We start from the raw sequence: 13512 nt of genomic DNA, 5'->3' as shown, positions 1-13512 counted from the left end.
TAAAGTCAAGTTATAAAAAAGACAAAAAACAACACTATGGTCGACTATAATCCAACCCATACGTGAAGTGACCAATACACCAGCAAAAATATTATAACAAATTTACCTGTTAAAAACACAGGATTGTTCTTGGGGTGATTTGCAGGAGAAAAGGCACCCCTGGATGATGTCCGGGAAAACCGAGCTTCCTCTTCTGTCGTAAATGGTTCAGGGCTATTTTGTTCAGGGGACAAAGCACTGCTAGGATTCGTTTGGCGTTTTGATAGACCCACAGCACCTCGATGATGAATCGGCATTTTTTCTGTAAAATATAAAATCATGAACAAGTCAAAAATACACAGATCTGACTGAAAAAAAGGCACCCATAGAAAACGTTTATTTCAATAAACGTATAATTTATCGAACAAAATCAAAAATAAATAGTTACAAATTTAATAACTACTATTTGATTAACATTTCCTTTGCTGTTTTTAATGCAAGGACCCTTGTAGGCATGGTATTGATCAGTTGACAAATATCATCTTGAGGAATTATTTGCCATGTCTGACGCAATAATACTTAAACTTCAGTCTTAGAAGATGACCCCCTTTTCTTTTTGCAAAGGTTCCAGTCTAATATGCCCCGAAAGTTTTCAGTTGGGTTCATACCCAGAGACTGACTTGGCCATGGAAGTTTATTAATCCCATTTTGGAAGCTTCTAGGTCTGACCTTTACTCCTGATCTGAGATGGAACACATACATCAAATCTGTTGCCAAGGCTGCTGGAAAAATGATGGGATTGTTCTACCGCTCCAGTATATATTTCACACCTAATGCAATTCTTTACCTGTATAAGAGCCAGGTACGTCCATGGATGGAATACTGTTGCCACATTTGGGCAGGAACTGTTAGAAGCAACTTATCCTGATTTGATGGAGTTCAGAATAGAGTTTGTAGCCTAGTAGTGGATGCCCTTTTCTCTTCTCTGCAACCTCTTTCCCACAGAAGAGACGTTGTGAGCCTGTCTTTGCTTCATCATTATTTTCATAGCGAGTGCTAATCTGGGCCCCAATCTATAGTACCTTCTGGCCTGACTTTCACAAAAAATACTGTCTAACTGAAACTAATATCAATAATTTCTCCCACTCTTTATCTGTGCTTAAACCTAAACACAGATTCCATGAACAAAGTTTCTTTCTTAGAACTGTACGACTGTGGAACTCTGTTCCGTTTTCCTGCTTTCCAACTAACTAGAATCAAGTCCAATGTGAACAAATTCTTGATGAGTCATCCCCTTATCTAATTCAATTTACCAAATTTCCACTACAAATGATTACTACGACTTTGACTGTTGTACACTTATTAATCCTTATCCACGAGTGGCTTCTGAGACTTGATAAGTAGGGACTCCTTTGTAAAAAAAAGCAAAACAAAAAAAAAAACAATGTTGTGTTGCTCTAGCAGAGTGACAAGAAGATCCGTTTTTCATAAATAGGGAATTAACTTGGTCCATTTGACCACTTAAGAATATTGGTAGAAGTCCTTCATGTAATATTGAAACATATTTAGCAGAATTGATGTGGGAGGTCATGCTGGTGATGTTCTTGACACATGACCAAATGAAGTAGTCCAGTGGGTTCAGGTCGGAGGAAGAGGAGGAGGGGGCTAGTGATAGAAGGATACAAAGTCATAACACTCCTTCTGAAGTCTCTTTGGACTTGTGGGCCGGTGCCGAGTCCTGCTGCCACACTGAGGATCTGCCAGCGGCCACCTAATTGCACTAGAGTATCATTACACTCTTCAGCATGTCCAGGCACACTTTGATGTTTATTTTCAAGCTGACTTCGAAGATGTGAATACTGTTGCCATATCTGGGCAGGAGCTGCTAAAAACAGCCTATCCTGCCTTGACAGAGTACAAAATAGACTTCGTGGCTTAGTGGGGGATGCCCTTTTCTCTACCCTGCAACCTCTCTCCCACAGAAGAGACGTTGCGAGCCTGTCCTTGTTTTATCGTTATTTCCATGGCAGATGCTCGTCTGAACTCCAATCTCTGGTCCCCCCTCGCCAATCTTTCACGAGAAACACCCGTCTAACTGAATCCACTGTGAAAAATTTCCCCCACTCTTTATCTGTGCCTAAATCAAAACGCGGATTTCATGAACAAAGCTTCTTTCTTAGAACTGCACGCCTGTGGAACTCTGTTCCGTCTGCCTGCTTCCCTCCGGACTACAACTTGGATGTCTTCAAGTCCAATGTTAACAAATTCCTAATGAACCGCCCCCTTAAGTAAACACTTCAGCAAATCTCCTCACTAACTTAATGTACTTGCAATAACCCTTATCCCTGAGTGGCTTCCGGGCCTTGATAGGTGGTGATCACTGTGTAAAAAAAAAAAAAAAAAAAAAAAATGTGAGATGGCATGATATGGCCCTCACTTGAACCATACCAAAGACCATAACTGTGACTGGAAACTTTGTTTTCATCACCCTGGGCACATCCCTGTTATTCGTGGCAATCCAGCGATGCATCTTGAAGGTGCTGACAATGGTCCTGTTGTCATAACTTGGATCGGTAGGGAGCATGAGTTGTAAATCGGCGCATCTCCGATCTCGTTCGCTGAACATTGTGTCACTTTCAGACATGACAGAAAGCTCCTATCGCTCTTGGGATTTGTACATAACTGGCCAACTAGTAGATGGTCTGCACCAAAAAAAGAAAACCGTTTTTCATCAAATGGAAATGGAATCATGTCGTCTTTTCTAGGGCGACAATTTTATCATTACACCCTGTAATTAATAATTTACTGATGATTCGCAAAGGAGACAAAATGGGCGTTAGTTCAAAATGATTTTATTTCGCTTAAAAATCATAATTACTAATGTTTTTGCCAATAAAAACAATAAATTATAATTATTTTCTTACCATATACATGTGTTTTATAATTCTATTACTGCCATGTTTTTTACTGTGCTTTATTTGTATTCTCTGTACTCTGTATTTTTTGTATCTTTTTTTTTTATCTGCCTCTCATATATTTCTGCCATCATTTTATGTCTCCATCTATTTTCTCTGTTTCCATTTTGCTATCTTTTCTGCTTCCACACGCATAGAGTGTGTTTTTATTTCATTTCTAAGCTAATGCACTATGCCAGCTTTTTGCTTATATAAACCTATTTTCTCTTCTTCGAAATACCATGGCCCAGAGAGTTTTTTTTCTTATTGATTTGATTATTTAATATTTAATAAAGTTTTATTTAACTTATCCTTTATTTCTTATATTAATTGCTCCACCTATTTGTGTAGAGCTTTTGATACCTGATAGGTTATCACATAAAGATTGTGTTTTTATCTTTTATCTTTATCAATTCTATTCATCAATAAAAACAATAGGTAAATATATTCATCATAGTTACTCTATCGTTATTTTCATGGCAGGTGTTCAACTCTATGCGCCCCCCCCCACCCGTAAGTCTTTTGCAGCAAACACCTAACTAGCAACAACAACTCTTAGCAATTTCTCTTACTCTTTATCTAAGCGAAAATTCCATGAGCAGAGTTTTTTTTCCTGAGCTGTTTATCTGTGGAACACAATACCACAGAGCAGCTTCCCGACTGACTATAACATGGTCGTTTTCAATTTCAATGTAAACATGTTCTTGAAGAGCCATCATCTAAAATGAAGTAACTTATCAAATCTTTATTAAGATACTCATTAGCCCTTGTCCTTGACTGACTTCTACGCCTTAATGTACAGTGACTATATAATGTAAAAAAAAAAAAAAAAAAAAAATGGCGCTATGTACACACGGACCATTTTCAAACACACGAGCAGGGTGAATATTTGTGGCGATTGAGGTTTACTCTTTGATGTTGAAAATCCAAATGCTTGAAATGGTTTCTACACATGTCTGTGTATATACTTGCCTGCATTAACAAAAACAAATAACAACATTTTGGACCAATCAAAAGATTTTAAAAATGTATTCAAAATGCCACTTTTGGAGCAACATCGATCCCTTATAAGGCCAGATTTTTTCTTCAATAAACCAGTTGAATCAAAGTCCATGACAGATTTACATCACTTCAGCCTCCACTTCCACCCTCCATAGGGTGATGGGACTATTGCTGTTATCACACACTGTCATAAGTATATGCAGAGATATTCACGAACACACAGACACACACAACTCATTAACTCTTTCATTATCGTCTGCTTATCTAAGATATATTAAGATATAAACTTATTCACTGAAATATTCCTAATCTTTCTTATTAAACTTTCTTTTTACCATGAAAACAAATGAACATTGTTTTTGACTAATAACTTTTAATGAAATATAATTTATATAATTGAATGGAAAATATGTGATTATGATTTTTAGACTTCGGAATAATTTACGGCCGTTAAATTATCAACTCTGACTTCTGTGGGAACATGATAAGAATTAGCAGCGAACCGGATGTTAACGCATCCACCATGAGAGACAAAATGAAAAATCGTCTTTTGCACATGGCTCCATGCATCGCTTCCGCTTGGGAAGAAAAAAAAAAAAAATAGGATAACCACAAAAGAATTATCGATCAATGGCAGAGTTCCGCGCCTAAAATAAACACCTCAAATATCACAGTCACTTGGAGCCGGTGTGTCACTATAAAACGAGGGATTTGAGGGAACCAAAAAAAAGGGAAGAGGAGATTCGCCCTGCTGCATCAGTGAACGCACGGACAGATTCTCCCACCCGACCTAAAGAGATGAAGAGAAGACAACTCGCCCTGCTGCGTCAGCGAACGTATGGACGGATTCTGTCACCAAACCAGAAGAGACATAATGAAGAAGAAAAAGATGCGTGGAACGATGTGCAAAAGATGATTTTTCATTTTGTCTCTCGTGGTGGATGCGTTAACATCCGGTTCGCTGCTAATTCTCATCATGTTCCCACACTTCTTCATTATTTCAACTAAAGAATCCCTTTTGTTTAACAAAAACTCTAAAAATATTGATAAACATTCTACGCTTTTCCTATTGATTTGAACTTTTATTTTGAAACATACGTAAACTATTTCTTTTGAATTCATTATTTTTTTTTTGCGTTTATCATGTAACACGTCTTTCGCTTTTTCAGATTTAATTATAAACTTAAAAATATTTTCACTGAAATGTTTCCCTAAAATACTTTGCCCAAATTAGAATCTTTAAAAGGGACTTTCCAACGATCCAGTTCTCTGTCTGAATGTCACTACCCATTCAGCCAATCAGAAGGAAAGAAATGATGTAAAGTAGAAAAAGATAACATGAAAAAAATCTAACATCTTTTCTGTAAATGAAAAAAAAAAAAATCTAACATCTTTTCTGTAAATGAAAAAAAAAAAAATCTAACATCTTTTCTGTAAATGAAAAAAAAAATCTAACATCTTTTCTGTAAATGAAAAAAAAAAAAAATCTAACATCTTTTCTGTAAATGAAAAAAAAAAAAATCTAACATCTTTTCTGTAAATGAAAAAAAAAAAAATCTAACATCTTACCTGTAAATAAGAAAAAAAATCTTACCTGTAAATAAGAAAAAAATCCAACATCTTACCTGTAAATGAGAAAAAAAAATCTTACCTGTAAATAAGAAAAAAAAAAATCTTACCTGTAAATGAGAAAAAAAAATCTTACCTGTAAAGTGATTAAATGGATATTCAACCGATGCCCAGAATCTTTTCATCATCAAATCAGGTGCAAGTTGAGCCGGTTTCAATACAATTGCTTCTTTTTGTTGATGACTGTACGGAGACTATAGAAAAGGAAAAGAAAGGATCAAATAAACAAGCCGAGCATGTGCCCCACGCTCTTTCCACGAGTGAAAAATTTACTTTCGTCATGACTAATGTTTGTGCGAAATTTTAAAAAATCAAAGAGTGGTTTTTGAGAAAAGTGCAAACAAATAAACAAATTAACGATTTGGGGGTAATTTTACCCTTATAATACCCCCAGGGTATCAACCATAGTTAACCCGGAAAATCCGTTCTAACAAAAATTTACTTTCACCATGACTAATGTCTGTGCACAATTTAAAAAAAATCAAGAATAGTTATTGAGGAAAGTGCGAACAAACGAACAGACGAACGGACGAACAGGAGTGAATTACAAGGTTCAATCCCTCCTTTGTCGAAGCACCAAAATATGTTATCAGATGAAATATGTGACGATGTAAAATGTCAGTAAGAAAGGAATAATGGAAATGGAATAAAATTTGGTCTTTGCCAAAAAAAAAAAAAAAGAAAAAAAGAAAACCCGTTTTTACATTTAAATAGAACTTTGTACTTGTGCTAGTTTTTAGATAGGTTTTTAAAGTTAAATTCATTTTTACAGTTTTTTCACCACAAACGAGTGCTACTTTGATGAAGGGGTTACTATCAGGGACCTAAGTTGCAGGGATACTATGTAGGGAGTTGAGCAACAAGATGTCTGTTCCCATTACACTTGAACTTCTGCATGTCAGTAAAGTTGGGGAAGCAGGAACCCGGAAGGGAATTCCAAAGTCTAACAGTTCTGGGGAAGAAACTATTAGAGTAGAAGGCCTTCTTACATCTAAGGATCTCTGCTGTGTTTGGGGTGGGATTTTGCTGCTTGTCCGGTTTGTCAGGGAAAATTATGTTGAGGGGGTACGAGAGCTTGTAGTTCGTTGGAGCATCCACCATTAAAATACTTGTAAAACAGGTAGACGGATGCAACATTTCATCGGTGGGACAGGAGCTGAAGTGTAGATGATAGTTCGGGACCTATTAGGTTTGCGACTCTCTTTTGAACCATGTCAAGGAGTGAGAGACCAGCAGCAAATGCACCAGTCGAAATGTGACAACAATACTCCATACATGGGCGAATGGTGGCCTTGTAGAGATACAGGATACTTTCAGACGTAAGTAACTTTCTAATACGTTAGAGAGAGCCCACCTTCCTCGCAGCAGCCTTGGCAATGCTCTCGATGTATCTGTTCCAACTAATGTTCCCTGTGAACATTAAGCCGAGGAGTTTGAACGAAGTATTGTATTTGCACCTCAAACAAGGCACAATGACACTTGGATGTAGGGGAATACTATTCGGGACATAATTTTCAGGGATACTATGTAGGGAGTTGGGCAGCAAGATGTTTAGTTACATTACACTTGAACTTCTGGATGTCAGTACAGTTAGGAAAGTGGGAACCTGGAAAGAGATTCCAAAGTCTAACAGTCATATGGAAGAAACTATTAGCGTAGAAGGTTTTCTGGCATTGAGTGATAGCTAGTGTGTAGGGGTGTGATTTTGCTGCTTGTCAGGTTTGTCGGAGGTATTTACGTCATGGGGTTACAAGGGCGTGTAATTCGTCAGAGCATCCACCATTAAAATACTTGTAAAACAAGTAAAGGATGCCACATTTCATCGATGGGACAGAGGTTCAAGCCTAGCAGGCAGTTTCGGACCTATTAGGTTGGTGACTCTCTTTTCAACCTTGACTAGGAGTGAGAGACTAGTAGCAGATGCATCAGCCCAAATAATGCATCGGAAACTAAGCTTCTTTCCTTTCATCATAATCGCCCTGACCGTCATCATGCCCTATTGCCCCAATTGAAATGAATCACTCTTGTCTTGAGGAAGCCCCATGTCTGACAAGCTTATGGACCCATCAAACCTGTTGTTAAGATCGTTGGAAAAATGATTGGATCACTCTACCGCTCCAGTAGGTATCTCACTGCCGATGCAAATCTCTATCTATATAAGAGCCAAGTACACTCTAAAATGGAGTACTGTTGCTACATCTGGGCAGGAGCTGCCCGACGTGCTCTATCCAACATTGATAAAGTTCAAAACCAACTTCGAAATCTAGTAAATGATGCCCTTTTCTCTTCTCTGTAACCTGTTTTTCACAGAAGAGACGTAGTGAGCCTGTCTCTGCTTTATCTTTATTTTTATAACAAGTGCTTGACTGAACTCCAAACTATGGTTCTTCCTCTTGCCAAACTTTCATAAAAACACTCAACTAGCTACAACCAATATAAACGATTAACCCACTCTTTATCTGTGCCTAAATCTAAATGCAGATTCCATGAACAAATCTTCTTTCTCAGGAATGCCCGTCTGTTAAACACTTCTACTGGCCTGCTTCCCGGTTGAATACAACATGGTAACCTTCAAATCCAATGTAAACAAATTCTTGTTGAGCCGTCCCCATAAATAATCAAATTCTACCCAATCTACACCATCAACGTTACTACACTACCATCTTACTTTCATTAACCCTTATCCTCGAATGGCCTTCAGGTTTTGATAAATGGTGACTCCCAAGTAAAAAACAATCTTTTGTTACTAAAAGTACAGAATAGTTAACAAAGCCCATCCTCTCCATGTTAAGAATGGCTTTCTAAATAATATTATTATTTCAGCACAGTTCCTAAACTGCACAAGTTCTCTACCTATATAAAAGCCAGGTACAGCAAATGATGGATGGAGTACTGTTGCCACATCTGGGCAGGAAAAGCTGCTAGAAGCAGCTTTTCCTGCCTTGACAGAGTTCAAAATAGATTTCGTAGCTTAGTGGGGGATGCCCTTTTCTCTTCCCTGCAAGAAGAGATGTTGCAAGCCTGTCTCTGCTTTATCGTTATTTTCATGACAAGTGCTCGTCTGTATGTGATGTTGCCAAGCTAATCAAAAACCTTGATTCCAGTAAAGCAACCGGCCCTGACGGTATTCCAATTATAGTACTAAAAAAACTTCAACCAGAACTAGCACCCATACTTACAAAACTGTTTAAACGTTGTCTTAAGGAGAATTGCTTCCCATCACCCTGGAAGTTCTCATCAGTATGCCCTGTATTTAAGAATTCAAGTGATCGCTCATCCCCCTCTCAGTGTTGCGTTGTCTGTCATAAAGGGTGACGAATCATAAAGGGAATCGTCTGTGATCGTCTAGTCAGAATTAATGTCGTGTGATCGTCTAGTTTTTCTGTCTATTTGTTCATATGCCTTTGTGTGTGTGTGTGGTACATGTATTTTTCAACATACCTTCTGCGTCGTCGATGTTGGTCCATCTGGAATCATCTTTTCTTGGAGAGGAGATGATACCTGTTTTGGATGAAGGTTCATTCACTCCAATACGATGAATTTGTTTTATAGTTTTTATTTCACTTTCCAGATGTCTCGCAGAAGATGGAAAGTGAATCTCTGGCTTGTGTAGTTTCTCTTAGTCTCGTTTCTACACACGTCAGCGTCCCCCACCCAGTGAAGGGGAGGAGACAACAATGAAGCCGTCTGTCCTCTTCTAAGTCTAAACCCAATCTCCACGATTCAGCTAACCTGATTACGCGACTCACACACAATCCGATCAGCTGATCCTGACTTCCGGTCAACATGTCTCAATATAATTTACACACCTCCCCCTCTCTCTCTCTTGATCCATTCTCTAACATCAATACAGGCCAATAAGTCTCCTGTGCATCATTAGAAAGTTGCTGGAATCTGTGTTAAATAGAGAAGTAATCAACGATCTCAGCAAAACCAATCTTCTTAGTGACACACAATATGGTTTCCGTTCTGCTAGATCTACAGCAGATGTGCTTACAGTTATATCTTATCGGATTAGTGAATCTCTCGACGGAGGTAACCTTTCTAGTGCAATAACTCTTGACACATCAAAGGCCTTTAATAGGGTATGGCATAAAGGTTTACTTCACAAGATCTCCAGCTATGATATAGCTAGACATGTCTTCTCAATTATTAAATCATTTCTCTGATAGGTTCATATGAGTAGTAGTTGATGGACAGAAATCAGAAGCTCACAGTAAATGCTCTGATTCCTACCTGGCATCAATTGAAATGAATTGCTATCGTCTTTGGGAGGCCTCATGTTTTGACAAGCTTCTGGGCTTGACCTTTACTCTTGATATGAAATGGAACACATACATCAAATCCGTTGTCAAGGCCGCTGGAAAAATGGTGGGATCCTTCTATCGATCCAGTAGATATCTCACTGCTGATGCAATTCTCTATCTATATAAGAGCCAGATACATCCAAAGATGGAGTACTGTTGCCATATCTGGGGAGGAACTGCTAGAAAAGACTTATCCTGCCTTGATAGAGTTCAAAATAGACTTTGTAGCCTCGTAGGGATGTCCTTTTCTCTTCAATGCAACCTCTTTCTCACAGAAGAGATGTTGTGAGTTTGTCTCTGCTTTATCGTTATTTTCATGGCAAGTGCTCGACTGAGCTCCAATCTATGGTTCCCCCTCGCCAATTCTCACAAGAAACACCCATCTAGCAGAAAACACTATCAATAATTTCCTCACTCTTTATCTGTGCCTTAACCTAAACGTAGATTCCATGAGTGAAGTTTCTTTCTTAGAACTCCACGCCTATGGAATTGTCTTCCGTTTTCCTGCTTTCCAGCTGATTACAATATGGTTGTCTTCAAGTCTAACATAAACAAGTTTTTGATGAGCCATTCCATATAAGTTAACAAATTTACCGAATTTCCATTACTAATGATTACTTTATTATCCAATTGTCTACTGTACACTCTTTAACCCTTATCCTCGAGTGGCCCCTTTGCCTTGATAAGTGGTGATGCCTATGTAAAAAATTTTTTTTTTTTTTTTACTAAATAATACATTTCCACTAAGATTTAAATAAAAATAATGAGTTCACTATATATTCCATGATTATTATTTGATAAATACTGAAAATTTCATTAAAATTGGTTAATTTTCTGATTTTTAATTAATTTTTAAGTAAAGGGAGGGGTCAAAATGTTTATACTTTTTCAGCATCGGCATTCATTTTGCACGTACCTATTCTTTGTTTATCTAGAAGAAATCTAACTTCTCCAAAGGGGGAGGATCTGAATAAAAAATGCCTCATCTATAAGGATTCTCCTTCATTGAACGACAACAGAGCAGATATATAGGCAAAATGCTAATATATATAGTTTGAATATATAGTTTATTTCCATGGTCAGTTCTCGTCTGAGCTCCAATCTCTGTTCCCCTGCCTCGCCAGTCTTTCATGAAAAACACCCGTCTAGCTGAAACCACTGTCAATAATTTCCCCCATTCTTTATCTGTGCCTAAATCAAAACGTAGATTCTATGAACAAAGCCTCTTTCTGAGAACTGCCCGCCTATGGAACTCTCTTCCTTTTGCCTGTTTCCCACCTGACTACAACTTGGATGTCTTCAAGTCCAACATAAACAAATTCCTGATAAATCGCCCCCTTAAGTAAGATACCTTATCAAATCTCCATTACTAACGTTTACTACAATATTATCCCATTGATTACTGTACACGCAATAGCCTTTATTCCCGAGTGGCTTGATAAGTGATGACGACTATGTAAAAAACAAAACAAAACGAAATCTAAATATTTAACCCTATTTATAAAGGGAGATAATTAGTTGTTATTTAATTCGTGATTTACTTCCCTTGATGTTTTAAATCTTGACTTACCTCCCCTGATAACCATGACAACGAGGTGAAAACTCCACATTTCTTTGTTTTGTAAATAACCAAAAATGTCAATAATAATCACAACCGAAAACAGTTATAAAAAAAAACATCATTCTAATAATAATATATTTTAAGTATCACACTTTTTACACAAAAAATGAATAACGAAATTAATAACATAATAAAACACAGCAAATAAAAATAAATGAACACGCACAAAGCAACGAAATATCTAAAAAATAATTTAAAATAAGTATTTCATAAAATTCAACTAAATAAGAGCCAGCTTTTTTTTTTAATGTTTTGGGATCTTTTAAAAGACAAAGTTCGATCATTTAAAGTATTTGGATGATTCGAACGTCTATATTCGCAACGTTTCGACCGTTGTCACCAATCCTTCGTCAGATGCATCTTTTAAAATTTGCAAACTTTCTAGTCAAATTTGAAAATCTTGAAGTTGAACCGCAATTTCCAAAAGATGCACTGAATAAGGCCGGGGTTTATATCGGCCGAAACACCGTAAATATAAAACAACCAAGATGAGAATAGTAATCCGAAGCCTTTGAGACAAGACCACAGTGTAGTATCTTTTCTGATGCTGCCACACTTCACCTTTTCTGTCCTCGGTCAGTGGAGAAGAAATCCTTCATGACTGAAGTAATTTAAAGTTTTCTTCCTATCCAGAGTGCCCCATTTTCCCTACATTAAAAACCAACCTTGTGGTTAACTCTGCCCTTGTGGGGAGGCAAGTAAATAGGAGCATTTTCTTTTTTAGTCATTGTCATTTTTTTTGGTAGTTTTTATCATTCAGTGTTCAATTTTTCTAAATTGAATAACATGGAAAGTAATAATTATTGACAAAACTAAATCTAACAATGAATAGAAAGCAAAATAAATAAATAAATAAATAACGTTTTTGGTTTTACTTTTTAGCAAAAAAAAAAAAAAAAAATGATAAAAAAGACTTCATTTTTTTTTTGTTTACCTCTTTTGAAGAGATTGTTGCTCGATTTCTTGTTCGGTTGGACATGATTATAAGTGTTTTTACTCCGTTTCGTTTTTACGTCTAATACTGAAAACATTCGTTAGTAAAAAAAAAAAAAAAAAAATCAAATAAATAAATAAAAAAAATCAACCACTTGTCGCATCCGCTGACCTTACAAGTGAAATAGGTGGACGTGACGCACTGACGCAGGTGCTCGGATTATTATTATTATTATTTGTTCATTTTTATTCAGTTATCTTTTCGTAAAATTAAAACACGTTCATATTTAGAATTCAACCAAATTAAGAAAATCGAAAATACAGAAATTTTTTATAATGTAGGGTCAGGGAACGGAAATGTCATATTCCAAAAATAACGTAAATTGATCAAATAGTTTTATTTTTTTTATAAAGAAAACTATTTTAAATGATTTAAAGCGATTAATGTGAAATCAGTAGAATTACAAGACTGATTGTGTAAATTTGAATTATTTTGGACTTATCTGCTCTTGCTTTTTGTCAAGATGTAGACGCGAAACAGTCCCTTTTTGCTTACTTATAAAATTTGATTTTGTTAGTTAAAAATAAAATGAATTAATCAATTTATATGCTTTTTGGAGTATGAAATATTCGTTCCGATGTGTGTACATCATAAAGATTTTTCTATATTTTCTGTATTTTTTTTAAATAGGATAAATTCTATATGATAAAAGAATAACAAAATTCCACTGCATCATGACAACTTTTTTATTTATTTATTTAATGTATGTTTTTGTTAAAACATAAAACAACAGCATAAAAACGCTGTTATAGCAAGTTTCAACGCTGAAATGTGCAACGCTGAAATGAAAACTTGACATGAAAAATATAATCAACATACGAGATGCTTTCAATATGTTTCCAGACTTTTTTTCATATGAACATTTTTATTGAGAGTCTACACATCAAACTATAGTCCCCTCCGAAGTAATCTCCACTGGCTGCAAACCACTTGTAACATTCCAACAACTTCTGGAAGGCCCCATGAAATCGTCTTGTGTGAGCGTGTCAATGACTCTTGTCACAGCCTCTTTCATCTCCTCAATTT

The 13512-nt window shown here is 36.5% G+C and overlaps 1 protein-coding gene across 1 annotated transcript in view; it reads right to left on the bottom strand.

Moving 5' to 3' along the window:
• The window catches only part of LOC145276687 (leucine-rich repeat-containing protein 49-like), a 120177-nt gene extending 107530 nt beyond the window's left edge, over positions 1-12647 (bottom strand). The window contains exons 1-3 of the mRNA XM_080127867.1: positions 12427-12647; positions 5641-5758; positions 107-301 (exon numbers count right to left, since the gene is read on the bottom strand). Coding sequence (XP_079983993.1) covers positions 107-301; positions 5641-5758; positions 12427-12471 — 358 coding nt within the window. The 5' untranslated portion in view covers positions 12472-12647. The remainder of the gene's footprint in view (positions 1-106; positions 302-5640; positions 5759-12426) is intronic.
• Between the last annotated feature and the right edge of the window lie 865 nt (positions 12648-13512).

This window comes from Euprymna scolopes, chromosome 5 (genome assembly GCF_053919585.1).
Source record: "Euprymna scolopes isolate OS-2025 chromosome 5, ASM5391958v1, whole genome shotgun sequence".
NCBI classification, from domain to species: domain Eukaryota; kingdom Metazoa; phylum Mollusca; class Cephalopoda; order Sepiida; family Sepiolidae; genus Euprymna; species Euprymna scolopes.
This window is presented reverse-complemented; position numbering and strand designations above follow the sequence as displayed.